Genomic DNA, 17,979 nt, shown 5'->3' with positions numbered 1-17,979 from the left:
GCCGCAACATGACCTCCCAACTCCTGTACTCAGTGCACTGACCAATAAAGGAAAACATACCAAACACCTTCTTCACTATCCTATCTACCTGCAACTCCACTTTCAAGGAAATATGAACTTGCACCCTCAGGTCTCTTTGTTCAGCAACTCTCCCTAGGACCTTACCATTAAGTGTATAAGTCCTGCTCTGACTTGCTTGCCCAAAATGTAAACCTCGCATTTATCTAAATTAAACTCCACCTGCTATGCCTCAGCTGATTGGCCCATCTGATCAAGATCCTGTTGTAAGCTGAGGTAACCTTCTTTGCTGTCCACCTCACCTCCAATTTTTATGTCATCTGCAACCTTACTAACTATACCTCCTATGTTCAAATCCAAATCATTCATATAAATGATGAAAAGTAGTGAACCCAGCACCAATTCTTGTGGCACTCCACTGATCACAGGCCTGCAGTCTGAAAAACAACCCTCCACCACCAACCTCTGTCTTCTACCTTCAAGGCAGTTCTGTATCCAAATGGTTAGTTCTCCCTGTATTCCACAAGATCTAACCTTGCTAACCAATCTCCCATGAGGCACCTTGTCGAACGCTTTACTGAAGTCCATTTACATCATGTCTACCACTCATCAATCCTCTTCGTTACTTCTTTAAAAAAACTCAGTCAAGTTCATGAGACATGATTTCCCATGCACAAAGCCATGCTGACTATCCCTAATCAGTCCTTCTTGAACTAAGTTGAAACTTTATTGCTGGAACAGCACAGCAGGTCAGGCAGCATCCAGGGAACAGGAGATTCGACGTTTCGGGCACAGGCCCTTCTTCAGGAAACGCCTGTGCCCGAAACGTCGAATCTCCTGTTCCCTGGATGCTGCCTGACCTGCTGTGCTGTTCCAGCAATAAAGTTTCAACTTTGATCTCCAGCATCTGCAGACCTCACTTTCTCCTTCTTGAACTAATACAGTTTATAAGGAGTAGGCTCACCACAGTGCTGTTAGGGAGAGAGTTGCAGGGTGTTGACCCAACAAAAGGAAAGGAACAGTAGATCTAGTTCCAAGTCAGAATGGTGTGTGACTTAGAGGGCAATTTATAAGGGATGGTGTTCCCACCCACCTTCAGCCCTTGTCCTTCTCAGTGATAGAGTTTGCAGCTTTAAGGAACTGTTGAAGGAGCCTTGGTGAGTTCCTGCGGGACATTCAATGTGTGTTGGCATGAGGGGGCAATGATATTACATTACATTACATTACATTACAGTACAGTGTGGAAACAGGCCCTTCGGCCCAACAAGTCCACACCGACCCGCCGAAGCGCAACCCACCCATACCCCTACATTTACCCCTTACCTAACACTATGGGCAATTTGGCATGGCCAATTCACCTGACTTGCACATCTTTGGACTGTGGGAGGAAACTGGAGCACCCGGAGGAAACCCACGCAGACACGGGGAGAATGTGCAAACTCCACACAGTCAGTCACCTGAGGCGGGAATTGAACCTGGGTCTCTGGCGCTGTGAGGCAGCAGTGCTAACCACTGTGCCACTGTGCTGCCCACAAATCTATGGGGTTATTCCAAATCTGAATCAGTTGTGATTTAGGACTAAAAGCTGAAGTTGTACTGATATTGGTACCAAACTAACTTACCTACTTAGTTACTGCATATGTATTTTAACATTGTCAGAACTTCCTCATTACTATTGTGTTCTCTCCCTCTGACCCACCTCATCCTTCCCCAGAACATTTCCCAACAGTTTAGAGTTTGGATGTCTGCATTTCTTAAGATTTAAGTTCCAACAAAACAGTACAATGTATGGATGTAGGTTTGCTTTGTGAGCTGGGAGGTTCATTTCAAGACGTTTCGCCACCACCCTACTATGTAATATCTTCAGTGGGCCTCCGGCGAAGCAGTGTCTAATTGAATTCTTTGAGGAGGTGACCAAGCATGTGGATGAGGGTAGAGCAGTGGATGTAGTATACATGGATTTTAGTAAGGCATTTGATAAGGTTCCCCATGGTAGGCTTATGCGGAAAATACGGAGATATGCAAAACTGATATTCCAGTGCAGTTCTGCCGTGCTTGCTATACTGTTGGAGGTGCTGTCTTTTGGATGAGGTGCTAAACTGAGGCATTTCCTGCTATCTTGAATGCGGAATACAGGGTTAATGGTAGGGTTCCTATTCAGGTGGAGGAACAGAGGGATCTTGGGGTCTATGTACATAGATCTTTGAAGGTTGCCACTCAGGTGGATAGAGTTTGTAAGAAGGCCTATGGAGTATTATCGTTCATTAGCAGAGGGATTGAATTCAAGAGTCGTGAAGTGATGTTGCAGCTGTACAGGACTTTGGTTAGGCCACAGTTGGAGTACTGTGTGCAGTTCTGGTCGCCTCACTTTAGGAAAGATGTGGAAGCTTTGGAGAGGGTGCAGAGAAGATTTACCAGGATGTTGCCTGGAATGGAGAGGAAGTCGTACGAGGCTAGGTTGAGAGTTCTCGGCCTTTTCTCGTTGGAACGGCGAAGGATGAGGGGTGACTTGATCGAGGTTTATAAGATGATCAGAGGAATAGATAGAGTAGACAGTCAGAAACTTTTTCCCTGGGTACAACAGAGTGTTACAAGGGGACATAAATTTAAGGTGAAGGGTGGAAGGTATAGGGGAGATGTCAGGGGTGGGTTCTTTACCCAGAGAGTGGTGGGGGCATGGAATGCGCTGCCTGTGGGAGTGGTTGAGTCAGAATCTTTGGTGACCTTTAAGCAGCAATTGGATAGGTACATGGATGGGTGCTTAAGCTAGGACAAATGTTCGGCACAACATCGTGGGCCGAAGGGCCTGTTCTGTGCTGTATTGTTCTATGTTCTATGATTCCTGCTTTCTATTTATATGTTCAGGTTTCTTTAGTTGGCGATGTTAGTTCCTTGGGTGATGTTATTTCCTATTCTTTTTCTCAGGGGGTTGTAGATGGGGTCTAACTCAATGTGTTTGTTGATAGAGTTCCGGGTGGAATGTCATGCTCTAGGAATTCTCGTGCATGTCTCTGTTTGGCTTGTTCCTAAGATGGATGTGTTGTCCCAGTCGAAGTGGTGTCCTTCCTTATCTGTATATAAGGATACTAGTGGGAGAGGGTCATGTCGTTTTGTGGCTAGCTGGTGTTCATGTATCCTGGTGGCTAGATTTCTGCCTGTTTGTCCAATGTAGTGTTTGATATAGTTCTTGCACGGTATTTTGGAAATGATATTAGGCCCACTGAAGATGTTACTTAGTAGGGTGACAAAATGTCTGGAAATGAACCTCCCAGCTCAGCGAGCAAACCTACATCCAGAATCTCAACCTGAGCTATAAATTTTCTCAAAACTTGCTACCTACAACTTATACATTCCAACATTGCGCAATGCTTCACGTTTGATAAAGCATTCTTTTGATTTGTTCAGTTCTGGTCACCTACTTAAATGAGGGATATTATGGAGAGGGCTCAGAAGAGATTTACCAGGATGTTGCTGGGTAGGGAAGGGTTGAGTTATCAAGAAAGGCTGGATAGGCTGGGACTTTTTTCACTGGAGCATAGGAGGTTGAGAGGTGACCTTAACGAGGTTTATAAAATAATGAGAGGTATAGATAAGGTTAATGGTAGGTATCTTTCCCTTAGGATGAGGGATTTCAGGATTAATGGCATATTTTTAAGGTGACAGGAGAGAGATTTAAAAAATATATGAGGAGCAAAATTCACTGAGAGGGTGGTCCACGTGTGGAATGAACTTCCCGAGGAAATGATGGGTGTGGACACACAGATACAATGTTTCAAAGACATTTGGATAAGTACATGAATAGGTAAGTTTCAGAGGGATATGGGCCAGGTAGGTGGGACGAGGTTAGCTTGGGATTATGTATGGCATGGACTGGTTGAACTGAAGGGTCTGTTTCTGTGCTGTATGACTCTATGGCACAGCTTGATGTGGCACTGATGCCTCAATATAATTTGTAGGCTTCTTCTTAGTGGATACACACTGTGAGAGAATTTGGATCGGATAAATGAGAGGGCAGGTGCCACTTTCACGAGTTGAGAGTTAGGATGCCGGGGAAATTTCGGTTGCATGATGTGCAAAGACTGAATTGTTTGTGGTGGGGCAGGGGACAATTTCCCTCTCAAGCCTTTAAATTTCAGTTTAAGATGGTCAATAATAGCTAGCTGTCCAGTGCACTGAAATAATGATATTTACTCCTAACAAGGAGGTGAGCTGCATGGAAAAAAACTCATTTTCCATTCCCGTAGACACAAATTCAAATGAAAAAAGTGAAGGAGAGTAAGATCAAAACTGTAGGTACAGAACTACATGTAATGAGCTCTTGTCCCCTCTCCTCTCCTTTTCTTTGCGAAAATTGTGACTTAGCTATAACGTGATGCTCTCTGCTGTATATTCTAGCTTTTGTATTACATGAACACAGCAAATTTAGGGAAAATGATGGCTCATATATTTTCTCAAGAACTGGACAGCAGAACTGAAGGTAAACACGCTAAGTTTTCTGTGAGCATAAGATGTCACTGGAGATTTAGTCTCCTATATTTTCCATATCGGAAATGAGACAGTTGGTTTAACTCTCTAGATTAGAGTGGTGCTGGAAAAGCACAGCAGGTCAGGCAGCATCCGAGGAGCAGGAAAATCGACGTTTCGGACAAAAGCCCTTCATCAGGACTGAAGGCAGGGAGCCTCCAGGTGAGATGAATGGGAGGGGGTGTTGCTGGGGAGAAGGTAGCAAAGAGTACAATAGGTGGATGGGGGTGGGGAGGCAGTGAAGGAGGCCCAGGACCTGCATGTCCTCGGCAGAGTGGGAGGGAGAGTTGAAATATTGGGCCACAGGGCGGTGGGGTTGATTGGTGCGGGTGTCCCGGAGATGTTTCCTAAAGTGCTCTGCGACAAGGCGTCCAGTCTCCCCATTGTAGAGGAGACCGCAACGAGAGCAATGGATACAATAAATGACATTGGTGGATGTGCAGGTGAAACAGGTTTAACTCTCTCTCTCTTACCACCCCAAAAGAAAACTGGCTTAAGCTCAGTTAGTTCAATTCTTCACTGAAAGACACTTACCAGTCGATTACATCAGTGGATGATGTGTTTAAATAATTCTTCTTTGCACATCCCCAGCTAAGAGAGAATTCATAGAGAGACAGAAAACAATGTTAGGCAATCATTAAAGTACATGGACATAATGTTCAATATAATTAAAGGTTCCAAACTACTATACAATGAACAAGCAGCGCAGGCAAATTACAAAGGGACAACTTAATGTGCAGCTGGAAGATTGGTTTTCAAGAATCTTTTGATCTTAAGTGATATATACAGTGTGGGAGCAGGCAATTCAGCCCATCGAGTCCACACTGACCCTCTGAAGAGCATCTCACGCAAACACATGTGCCTACCCTCTAAACATGCCTTTCCCATGACTAACCCACCTAGCCTGCACATCCCTGGACACTATGGGGCAATTTAACAACACCAATCCACCTAACCTGCACATCTTTGGACTGTGGGAGGAAACCTGAGCACCTGGAGGGAACCCGTGCAGACACAGGGAGAATGAGCAAACTCCACACAATTTCCCAAGGTTGGAATCAAACTCAGGCCTCTGGCACTGTGAGGCAATAGCAATAACCACTGACCCACCATGTTGCCTCATAGTAAGGCCCATCGTAGAATTAAATACTATTGAAGTCAGCCATTCTTACCACTGTGCCAAACTAGAGTTACTCCCTTGCTATTTAGTCCCTGGACTTTCACTTTTATTTCACTTCAAACATATACCCAATTCGTTTGATGAGATTTATTGCTGAATTTGTCTCCCTTACACTTTCACTTAGTCTATGCTAGATTTTTATAACTTGCTGCATAAAATAAATCATCCCTCTGATGTTGTTTTCCAATGTTCTTAAATGTGCTCTGTCTGGTGGCTGACCATATGAAAGCTGTGTTTCTTCACAAGGGAGAGTAGTTTGAATCCCATCACAGCAGATAGTGGAATTTGAATTCAATAAAAAAATCTGGAATTAAGAATTTAATGATGACCATGTATCCATTGCTGATTGTTAGAAAAACCCGTTTGATTCACTGTTAAACTCAAGGGAGGAAAGCTGCCATCCTTACTTGGTCTGGCCTACATGTGACTCCAGACCCACAGCAATGTGACTCTTAACTGTGTGCTCTAGGATGGGCAATAAATCCTGACTTAGCCAGCAACACCCTCATCCCATGAATGATTAAAAAAAAACTCCATTTGATCTCCACACAACCTTTTCTTCTCCAAGGAAAGTAATCCTAGCTCTTCTCACTTTTTCCATAACTGAGGTCCCTCCATCCTCATATCTTCCTGTAAATTCTTCTCTATATCTGGACCAAGACCATGCTATCTCTCCCGAAAGTGTGACGCCCAGAATTGGACATAAAGCTCCAGTTAAGGTACAACTCATGACTTACGTAAAGGTTCGGGGAAGAGAATTTGAGTAGGGAATAGTGCTAATAGCTCTGTCACCAGTGCAAGGGTTGATGGGAGAAAATGGCAGTCAGCATGATCATTATTACCTTGTCTATTGTGAAACCCTTTCGTATGCAAATTGGCTGCCACATTCCCTACATGACAATAATCGCTATATCTCAAAAGCCATTTTTCTTATAACCGATACTGCTGTGTGAAAGCAGACTTAAAACATTGATTTCTCTGCTGTGCGGGTGCCTGTATCCTATCTACATCACAAGTACACAGTGGGGAGGTGGTGGTCTAGTGGTATTATTTCTGGACTGTTAATCCAGAGGTTCAGGTAATCTTCTGGGAACCTGGGTTTGACTCCTGCCATGGCAGACAGAAGAATTTGAAATCTGTTTCTTAAAAAAATCTATAATTAAGAATTTAATGACGACTATGAATCGATTGTTGGAAAAAAACCCATCTGTTTTGCTAATGTCCTTTAGAGAAGGAAACTGCCATCCTTACCTGGTCTGGCCTTGATGCGACTCCAGACCCACAGCAATGTGGTTGACACTTAACTGCCCACTGGGCAATTAGGGATAGGCAATAAATGCAGCAAGGCCCTCATCCCTTGAATGAATAAGAAAGGCACTGAATTTTCCCCACAATGGAGATGTGCCATGCTGCGCCATAAATGGTGATTCTAAATCCTGCCACTGAGCACAACACTTCCTCCCCCCTCAGGGGTGGATTGGAAACAGGGGGGGTGTATGTATGCGTACATGGTTCATGGAGGCCGTTATCCATTTCAATCATCACCTGTCTCGGATAAAATTGGCAGCCCTTTGATGTGAAACATGACTTGAGCAAAACAGAATAGGTCAGAGACATTCTGATACTTGTACGTGTTCCTGAGAATACAGGATTCCACCTTGGAATGGTACAGCATCCTTTTAGATCACATGATGTGGACATTCGGGTTTGGACTGCAGTGGAGAAAGTTAAAAATCACACTACACCAGGTGATAGTCCAACAGATTTATTTGAAAGTACAAGCTTTTGGAGCGCTGCTCCTTTGTCAGGTAGCTATATTTTTTTTAACTTTTAGATCTCAACTTGGGGCATCTTTAAGGAAGGTAAGGAGCCCTTTGGGAAAGGTAAGGTACTCCTTTGGGGAAGCTCAGGTTTGTTCGAGGTTGCTTAAAGTAGACATGCACCACCTTAATCGAAAATCCCACCTCCTTGGCCAGTTTTTTTTCCAGGTAGGGTTTGTGGTAGCAGGCGAATGTTCTCTCTCTGTATTCCTGACCTGGCACAAAAAAATCAGGGGCTGAGATTGGTGAGTCGATACTCAGCGATACAGACAATTACCTCGTAAAGGAGATGGGATCACTCAATAAGATGCAACATCTTTTTGGGGGCACTGAACCAGGGAAGTTTTCCCCTTGGCAATGAATGGTTGAAGAAAGTGTGAGGTGAAGCAGAGATTGATGGTCAGCAGGAATTCAGATATAGCACAGTGACAACAATCAGACAGGCGCAGTGGCAGGAGGTCAGTGCAGTGAGCATGAAATATCGGAGGTTCCCATTACCAGGGCTATAACTCAGCATCCAGATAGCACAATGATAGCTTGCTGATATGGTGATGGTAGCAAGTTGACAAAAGCAGGAGACACACGGAGAACAGGACAGTCTGATACTATATGATAGTCACTTGGTAAACTGCATGGCATTAGGAGTTAAGGACAGAACAGAATAACAGTATGGGAACTAACTGTGACAGGAGGGAAGGTGGTGACAGTGAGTGGAAAAGCTGGTAATTGGCAGAGGATGCCTGCTCATAAGATAGTAATAAGTTCCCATCGGCTTACCAGGATATAGGGCTGGTGTCCCATTAGAGAGAGAGAGAGAGATATGACTGGCAGTGGTTTAACATGCCTCAGGCAAGGGGAGAGGTTAGGAAGGAGACTTCTTCATGGTAACCTCAGCTGGTGCAGGAATTGAACCCACACCGTTGGTATCACTCTCTATTGCAAACTAGCTGTCCAGCCAAATGAGCAAACCACACCCCAAAAGGAGGTAGGTCACTATTTCAGGATGGCCAACAGTGGATGACAATGACGGTGGCCATTGAACGGCACAGTGGTCTTTGACCAAACACTGGCGAGAACTGTCCAAGTGTGTCTGGCAATTTGTACAAAGGTAAAAAAATTCTGTGCTTCGTCTTAAACCGGAGACAAACTTGAAACAAGACAAAACAAAATGACCAAAGAGAGTACGGTGCGTGGAGCAGGATTTACAGTTGGCCTTCTCATCAATTCCTCCCCAGGTCATAAAGCTATCAGTACATGGATAGACCCAGGCTTCCCACTCACTCGGTAAATTGCAATTTACTTTGCATTTTGCTCTTACCCATTGAATTTCAATGATGTATCAGTTCAATGCGGTGTGTGGAACCAATTTAGGGCAATGAATGCTTAGCGGTAGTTGAGTTGAGCATATCTTGAAATGAGTCATTACAAAATGTGAATCATTCACACATTTGATCCTTCTTTAGCTTGTTGTACACACTATGTTGCAAACCTCTTTTGTATGCCCATAACTGTAGTAAATGCAAGTAAAATATGAGCACTTAATTCAGCTGCAAAAAGTGGGTGTGCTTTGGAATTGGCTGTTTTACCGAAGTGTGCTATGACACTGAAAAGGTTAAGACCCATTGGAGCAAAGCTATGTTAGTCATAGAGATGTACGGAACAGAAACAGATCCTTCAGTCCAACTCACCCATGCTGACCAGGTATCCTAAATTAATCTAGTCCCATTTGCCAGGATTTGGCCCATATCCCTCTAAACCCATCATATTCATATTCCCATCCAGATGCCTTTTAAATGTTGCAATTGTACCAGTCTCCACCACTTCCTCTGGCAGCTCATTCCATACACCTACCACCCTCTGTGTAAAAAAGGTTGCCCCTTAAGGTCCCTTTTAACATTTTTCCTCTCACCCTAAACCTACGTCCTCTAGTTCTGGACTCCTCCACCCCAGGGAAAAGACCTTATCTATTTATCCTATCCATGCCCCTCATGATTTTATAAACCTCTATAAGGTCACCCTTCTGCCTCCAACACTTTAGGGAAAACAGTCCCTGTCTATTCAGCCTCTCCCAATAGCTTAAATCTTCCAACACTGGCAACATCTTTGTAAATCATTTTAAGATTCACAACATCCTTCCAATAGGAGGGTGTCGCTGTGACAGATCAGACCCAGTTCAATTCCAGCCTCGGGCGACAGTCTGTGTGGAGTTTGCATGTTCTCCCCGTATCTGTGTGGGTTTCTGACAGCTACTCCATTTTCCTCCCATAGTCCAATGATGTGCAGCTTAGGTGTTCTGAAGATGGGTCACCTACCTGAAATGTTAACTCTACTTTCTCTCTACAGATTCTGCCAGACCTGCTGAGATTTTCCAGCAATTTCTGTTTTTGTTGTTGCAGGTTAGGGAGATTGGCTGTGCTAAATTGTTGGTAGTGTCCAGGATTAGCCATGGTAAATTACAATAGACAATAGACAATATGTGCCGGAGTAGGCCATTCTGCCCTTCGAGCCTGCACCACCATTCAATATGATCATGGCTGATCATCCTTAATCAGTATCCTGTTCCTGCCTTATCTCCATAACCCTTGATTTCACAATCCTTGAGAGCTCTATCCAACTCTTTCTTAAATGAATCCAGAGACTGGGCCTCCACTGCCCTCTGGGGCAGAGCATTCCACACAGCCACCACTCTCTGGGTGAAGAAGTTTCTCCTCATCTCTGTCCTAAATGGTCTACCCCTTATTTCAGGGTTACGGGGATATGGTGGGGGCTGGGGCTGGGTGGGATGCTCTTTAGAGGGTTGGTGCAGATTTGATGGGCCAAATGGCTTCCTTCTCAACTGTACACAACACCAGCACACTAGAGTTGGTGCTGAGCTTATTCCAATCAGTAACAAACAAAGTGGTGCTATAGAAACCTTGCTCCTGCCCTAAGTACACAGAAAGGAACTGAGGCTTAATGTATACATGCTGCTAAAGACTGTTATTACAAATGCAAATCAGGCCGGATAATAGCTAGAAGTCTTGATTACTGCTTGTTACACGTAAAGTTAATAATGTGCTCTGTGATGCAGAAATTAATGTTTAATGTCTGCTGGAGCAACGTAGATCATGGGGAAAATGTGCAAGTTTTTTTTAAAAGTATGTTAATGCAGCTCTCACACAAATCATTTGGAAGGTGGGCAAAGCAACTCTTCTTCACAATGATTCTTTCGTTAATCATTCTTCATTTTAATATTACAGTTAATCATTCTTGTTTTCAACTGCACTAATAGATGGTCCTTGCTGTGATTATGACAATTCAGCAATTTAAATCCAGATAGAATAGAAAACAGACCTTTTGGCCCACTTGGTCTATGCTAGCAATGGAGGAGGGTTGGTTTCTGATTGGAGACATATAACCAGTGGTGTTCCAGGGATCCAGCGCTCGGTGCTGGGTCCACGTTTGTTTGAAAGTTATAGAAATGAATTAGACAAGATTACAGAAGGTATGGTCAGTGGATGACACCAAAATTGTTAATAATTGATCAGGTAACAGCTGGAGAGATCTAAGGTGTAGGATCTATCCAGAAATGCCCTAGCAAATCCAGCGAGTCACAGTACGGTTGCACTGCTGCTTCATAGCACAAGGGACCCAGGTTGAATCCCAGCCTCAGGCAACTACCTGTGTGCAGTTTTCACATTCTCTCTGTGTCTGCATGGGTTTCCTCCCACAGTCCAAAGATGTTCAGGTTAGGTGGATTGACCATGCTAAATTGCCCATATTGTGCAGGGATGTGTAGGTTAAGTGAATAATTCATGGAAAATGCAGAGTTGTGAGGAGTGGATTTGGGTGGGATGGTCTCTGGAGGGTCAGTGTGGACTCAATGGGCTGAATGGCCTGTTTCCATACTGTAGGGATTCTATGATCATTAGGTGCTAGAGGCACAAAAAACACTTCTGGTGTAATATACTCTGAGTAACATTTGCTAGAGTTTGATGCTTTTTGGAGGACACTCTTGCTGCCTTTGAAGATCAACAGAATTCCATACCTGAAGCAGGCCCTGACACTGCAGTTGATGCCTCTCAATATGACCCTTACATGCCAGGTGCTACCAGTTAAGAGGTTTGGATACTACCCATCGCAAGATAGTGAGGGGCTCTTACACTCGGTTTGGCCACAGGAGGAAAGGGTGAGATGTCCTGCAGACAGCATAACTGGTGTGTGTGTGTGTGTGTGTAAGACAGCTCAGAACGTATGAATGGTTAGCAAGAGTTTCTTTGGGCATTTAAGAAAGTCAAGTGAGTGTCTGTCCTCTAGAGAGAGTGAATAGGAAGGTAACAGAAAAAAAAGGAAAGAGCAGTTAAAATAAAACAAACAATTTGCATCCGTCTTCACTATTGAGGATGTGGAACACATTTCAGTAATAGCTATAAATTAGGAAGTGGAAGGGAGAGTAAAACTTGGGCAAAATTTCAATCACGAGGAATCTTGAAAGACTCTGAGCTGGATTTCTGCATAATGAGAATGAATGTCAAATGATTTGATACATCAGATTCAGCGCTTGGGTCAGACAAAGTGAGGCACTACACACATTGATTAAAAACAACATCAAGGAGAGGTAAGAACAGGGCACTTAGTCAATTGCACTCAGGTGTTCTTGATGAATGGGTGGAATAAATAATCAATACATCTTAATTGCCCTGTGGTCCATTATTTACATCTTGTTTGTTCAAGCTTTTTCCATTTACCCATTTCACAGAATGGAATGAGCAATGATTCACTTTCAGTGGAGCTCCACATTCTTAAAAAGTGTCCTCATCGTACACTGGGGGCCTCAAAATCTACCCTGAGATAATGACGTGCAAGCACTTAATACAGTCCTTTGAAATCCTTCTTGTTATGTCCATCTGTTGTATTTTTTCCCCTTACCCCAGTTTCAAGCCATGGACTCTCTTTGCAGTGTCCCATGTTTCTGAGTGATATACCGCTGAGGTTTGCCACTGCCCTCTGGTGGATAGCTAACCAGGACTCTCCTGCTCTTCCCACTCACCATCAGGCACATGAAAAGGATTAAAAGTTGACACTTGGCCACATAAATAACACAACTTTCTTGGCCAGAGGTTCTGACACGGGACTTGAAGCCAAAGCTGCTGAAAATGCTATCATTGTGTCACAAGCCTTTCACAGAAGCTTTAATCCATTTAAAACAATTGTGTCACCACAAGAAGAGTAAGAAGCAGTTTCTTTGCAATTCAGCCCTTCATTTTCTATCCGCAAACTTGAACATCAACAAACGCCAGCTCTTTAATATTGGTATTCATACCTCACAACGTCAAATCAGGGCTTACACGTAATCTGCTCATTTCTGACAGGACAGACATGCAGCCAAAGCTTTTTGTCTTGCACTCGTCAGGATAAATGCAAGAATGCCAAATTCCAAAAGATCACAACAACTTATATGAGAGGAGAAAAGGACGCTGACTGGTTGGCAAGTTGACCCTGATTGGCTGAGACTTTGGCATTGGAGAAATTCAATCAACCATGGTGGAATAAGCTCAAGGAGCTGAATGGCCTGCTCCTGTTCCTACGTTTCTAAAGCGATGATGAACTATCAGCTCCCCGAGCTCCCAGGTAATTCAAAAAAGGTTCAAAGCTTGAGTGGATTTCTTTTGTTTGCAGTGTATTAAAGTGTGTCACTGCTAACAAGTGTAAATGAGCCATATTGTGAGTTTGACTGGTTATCTTAAGTTGGCTGTTAGTGTTTACATCTAGCTGCAGTTTCAGGTTGGGTCTGCAACAGCTCCCCGTCCTTTTTATGGAGCCGGGAGGTGCAATCCTGTTCCTTCAGTAGCTCAGTGGTTAGCACTGCTGCCTCACAGCGCCAGGGACCTGGGTTTGATTCCACCCTCAGGTGACTGTCTGTGTGGAGTTTGTATGTTCTCCCCGTGTCTGTGTGAGTTTCCCGTCAGGTACTCCGGTTTACTCCCACAGTCCAAAGATGTGCAGCTTAGGTGAATTGGCCAGGCTGATTACAGAAATGGGTAGGATGCTCTTCAGAGAGTCAGTACAGACTCAAGGGGCCAAATAACCTCTTTGTGCACTGTGGGGATTCTATGTTTCTAGGATTCTGACTGCCCATAAATAAAACTGTAAAAGAAAAAATTCCTTGAGTAGCTCCCAATGAACCCCTTGAACAGCTGACTCACATTGGCTGAAAAGTAAGCTCAAGAGAATGCAATATGTGCACCACAACTGCCAACCAGTTTACAGCCGTATTTGTGTTGGGATGATGAGATAAAGGTAAGATCACCACAGTCCTACCAGACTGTGGGGAACTCTCTCATTAGAGAGAGAAAGAGAGGGGGAGAGAGAGAGAGAGACAGAGACAGAGAGAGGGAGAGAGAGAGAGTGGTGACTCGTAGTGGTTTAACCTGAGAGCCACCGTACCTCAGTTAAGGAGAGAGGTTGAGAAAGTTAGTCCTTCATGGTAACCTCGGCCAGTGCAGGAATTGATTTGGGATCATTAGGACAGGGTTAGACCACCAGTCCTTTTCTCCTGGATCCTCATAGTGCCTGTTCTGCGTGGAGGTCCTGTACATTTGGACACCCTGATCTTTCAATTTGATGGCCAAAGCAATTCTGTGCAATATCAAGAGTGAAAAACCGGTGGCCGAAATTCGTTACAGGAGTAGACACAATGGGCTGAATGGCCTCCTTTAAGTGTTGTAAATTTCAAGGGCTATGAACATTGCTGAAAAGAAGAGGCGTGCTTTTGAAACATTTTGCCTTAAACCTATCAGAATAGATGCAAGAATGCCACATTTTAAAGGGGATAATAATTTTTACAGCATGAGGAACAGGTGCTGATTGGTGAAGGCATTGGTATGGCGAATGCACCAGGGAACTACTGCGCCTGGTCATGTTCCTTGTAGTTGTAGAAGAGTATATGGAGAACAATACTTGCCATACTGCACACTGATCAGAATCAACTCGCAAACCAAACAGTCCCCTTTTCTCATGCAGGATAAATTATTGCTCTCATTGATGTTTGGCATTCTTGCATCAATAGACAATAGACAATAGGTACAGGAGTAGGCCATTCTGCCCTTCGAGCCTGCACCACCATTCAATATGATTATGGCTGATCATCCTTAATCAGTATCCTGATCCTGCTTTATCTCCATAGCCCTTGATTCCACTACCCTTGAGAGATCTATCCAACTCTTTCTTTAACGAATCCAGAGACTGGGGCCTCCACCTACCTCTGGGGCAGAGCATTCCACACAGCCACCACTCTCTGGGTGAAGAAGTTTCTCCTCATCTCTGTCCTAAATGGTCTATCCCGTATTTTTAAGCTGTGTCCTCTGGTTCGGCACTCACCCATCAGAGGAAACATGTTTCCTGCCTCCAGAGTGTCCAATCCTTTAATAATGTCTCAATCAGATCCCCTCTCAGTCTTCTAAACTCAAGGGTATACAAGCCCAGTCGCTCCAGTCTTTCAGCGTAAGGTAGTCCTGCCATTCCAGGAATTGACCTCGTGAACCTGATGTGCGTAAGAGGAAAAGCCTCTTTTTTCTCAGCAATACTCAAGTTCTATACAAACACGAGATTCCATGAACCTGAATATTACAACTATGAAAAAGCAGATGCAGCAATGTTCAGAATTTCCACGCAACATGTACAAGAAGGAGAAAGTGAGGACTGCAGATGCTGAAGATCAGAGTCGAGAGAGTGGTGCTGGAAAAGCACAGCAAGCCAGGCAGCATCCGAGGAGAAGGAGAATTAATGTTTCAGGCATAAGCCACTCATCCAGAAGGGCTGATGAAGGGCTTATGCCTGAAACATTAATTCTCCTGCTCTTCAGATGCTGCCTGACCTGCTGTGCTTTTTCAGCACCACACTCTGGAATGTGTACAAGAAGGCTACTTACTGTTTTAGTAATTTCACAAGCCCTCACTAAGAAAAGATTTTGGAAATTGGAAATATGAAATGAAACAGACAGGAGGTCGAACCGACGAGGGTTAAACTGGACACAGGAGGCATTCTGAACATTCAAGGTGACTTCATCTAGAGTTAGTTCAGCCATGAAGAGAATCGATGCAATTCACCCAATCACTCAGTCTCCCAGGAGCGGGAGAAAAATATCCAAAGCTATTTTCAGGGACATCTGGAATTTAAAGATATGCTCATATTCCAAGCACAGCCTTTCAGTCACACAACAAAACATCTGATGCGGAAGGCTAATCGTTTCTTGTCTTGCAGACCAGACCTGCGATATGCATCCAGCGATCTCTGCTTTTGTCTCTTTGGAAATTTATTAAAATATTGCAAATACATTCAAAGTAAATGGAATCAAAATGTATGAAATTATTCCACGGCTTTGCAGCAAAAATCACAACAGGAAAATCTGCAACTCTACACTCATTATCAGTTCAAACTCCGCAGTAGGACGATGCAACACATAAACTAGACCAGCCATCTAATACGCTGCTGAGACAGTGTTGAACTACTGGGAAATGCTACCCTTCAGATCGGGGGAGATGGTGATTACATCACTGAACCAGAAATCCTGTACCCCAGGCTAATGTTCAAGGAACATAGGTTCTAAACCCCTCATGGCAGATACAACATTTGAACTTAAGTATGTGAAATGGAAAGAAAACTAACCCGAGGTGACCCTTGCCAATTGTTGTAGAACCTCATTCTGATTCACTAATGTCCATTAAGGAAGAAAGTTTTAGTTAAAGTAATGGGGTGTGGGTGCCAGTAGCGAGGCTAACATTTGTTTCCTCTCCCTAATTGCCCAGAGAGCAACTAAATGTCATTGTTATGGGACTGGAGTTACACACAGGCCACATTAGGAGAAAATGGCAGATTCCTCTTCCTCCAAGGACAACGGTGAACCAAATGGATTCTTCTAACGATTGACATTGGTCACTATTTAATTCCATTCCAAAAGGTAGATATAGTAATTCATAATGGATACATTGACACTGAGAAGTGAGGTTTCCAGTATGGAAGCTGCACATGGATAAAAGGTTTTGATGAAATGATATTAGTAACAGCAAACTTTTTATTAATCGGCACCTATGGAACTGGGAATATGCTGGTTGATCAATATTCTGGATAATCAGGAGTAATGCCAAACACTGTAAACCCTGACCAGGTGAAGCATCCAGATATCAACATCCCTCAAAAAATCAAGTAAAAGCATGACACACAACCTAAAATCAATATAATAACACACGGTAAGTAATAAAAATGTAATATTGGGAACATACACATCACTGTTGCTGTTTATTTACTCAGACATTGTGGTATTTGAGGTATGTAATTGTTGCCGGTCTATCAAGAGAGCTGGTTAATGGCATGCCGGTTAAAACAAAGTTTACTGTATTTCCATATTTTGGAGGAGCCGGTGTTGGACTGGGGTGGATAAATTTAAAAATCACCAGGTTATAGTCCAACAGGTTTATTTGTACGCACTAGCTTTCAAAGAGCTGCTTCTTCATGGTAGAGGTGGAAGTGTTTCTGCCTCAGGTATAAATACTGAACAAAAAATATATAAATAACATGAATGTTCTAGTTTCAAAATTTGAGTTAATGCCCTAGTAATCCATAATTTCAACAGAGCTTACTCACATCACACAATTCTTAAAAGATGGGGTTGTTGCTCAGTTCCTTCAATATTGAACAGATTAAGATTGTGGAAATGGCACTGTTACTGCACAAAAATATTTTGCACTAATATTAGTTTAGCTTAATTACACATGCGAATGGTAACATGGTTGAATCTGGAGCCACTGGGAGATAGATGTTTAGCAGAATGAATCACTGCCAGTACTTCTTTTTTCTCTTTTTAAACAGTTAGTTGAGCAGATTAAGCATGGGTGCACATGCATTATGTTCTGAGCTGCTTTAACCTTAAAAAAAAAGTCTTACCATCCAATTCCTTCCATGGGATCATCCAACAAAACCCGTAGTATGTACAGAAGGCAAGTGAGGACCTTCAGGGAGAAGTTAAAGATTCGTATTCTTAAACCTGCAATGAGAAAAAAAAGCTGGGTGAGAGGGGAAAGAGTTAAAAGGGACCTAAGGGGTAACTTTCTCGTGCAGAGTTGTGCATATATGGAATGAATTGCCCGAGGAAGTGGTGCAGGTGGGTACAACATTTTGGAGTGGCACGGTGACTCAGTGGTGAGCACTGCTGCCTCAGAGCGCCAGGGACCCAGGTTCGCACCCAGCCTTGGGCGACTGTCTGTGTGGAGTGTGCACATTCTCCCTGGATCTGTGTGGGTTTCTCTGGGTGCTCCAATTTCCTCCCACAGTCCAAACATGTGCACTGGCTTTGCTAAGTTGCCCATAGTGTTCAGGGATGTTTAGCTTAGGTGCTTCAGTCAGTGGTAATGTAATGGGTATGGGTGGGATATTTTTCAGAGGGTCGGTGTGGATTTGATG

At 43.6% G+C, this 17,979-nt stretch overlaps 1 protein-coding gene across 5 annotated transcripts in view; it reads right to left on the bottom strand.

Annotated features, from left to right (window-relative positions):
- The window catches only part of kcnt1b (potassium sodium-activated channel subfamily T member 1b), a 416,882-nt gene that overhangs the window by 169,452 nt on the left and 229,451 nt on the right, over positions 1 to 17,979 (bottom strand). For all 5 annotated transcript variants that reach the window (XR_006316044.1, XR_006316045.1, XM_043720458.1 and 2 more), the window contains 2 exons: positions 17,464 to 17,563; positions 5,077 to 5,133 (listed from right to left, as the gene is read on the bottom strand). Coding sequence is in view for 3 of the 5 variants with exons in the window: in XM_043720458.1 (XP_043576393.1) it covers positions 5,077 to 5,133; positions 17,464 to 17,563 (157 nt within the window). In the remaining 2 variants the exon portion in view is untranslated. The remainder of the gene's footprint in view (positions 1 to 5,076; positions 5,134 to 17,463; positions 17,564 to 17,979) is intronic.

This window comes from Chiloscyllium plagiosum, chromosome 30 (assembly GCF_004010195.1).
Source record: "Chiloscyllium plagiosum isolate BGI_BamShark_2017 chromosome 30, ASM401019v2, whole genome shotgun sequence".
In the NCBI taxonomy this organism is placed as follows: domain Eukaryota; kingdom Metazoa; phylum Chordata; class Chondrichthyes; order Orectolobiformes; family Hemiscylliidae; genus Chiloscyllium; species Chiloscyllium plagiosum.
The sequence above is the reverse complement of the archived record's forward strand: the minus strand, read 5'-3'. Positions and strand labels throughout refer to the sequence as shown.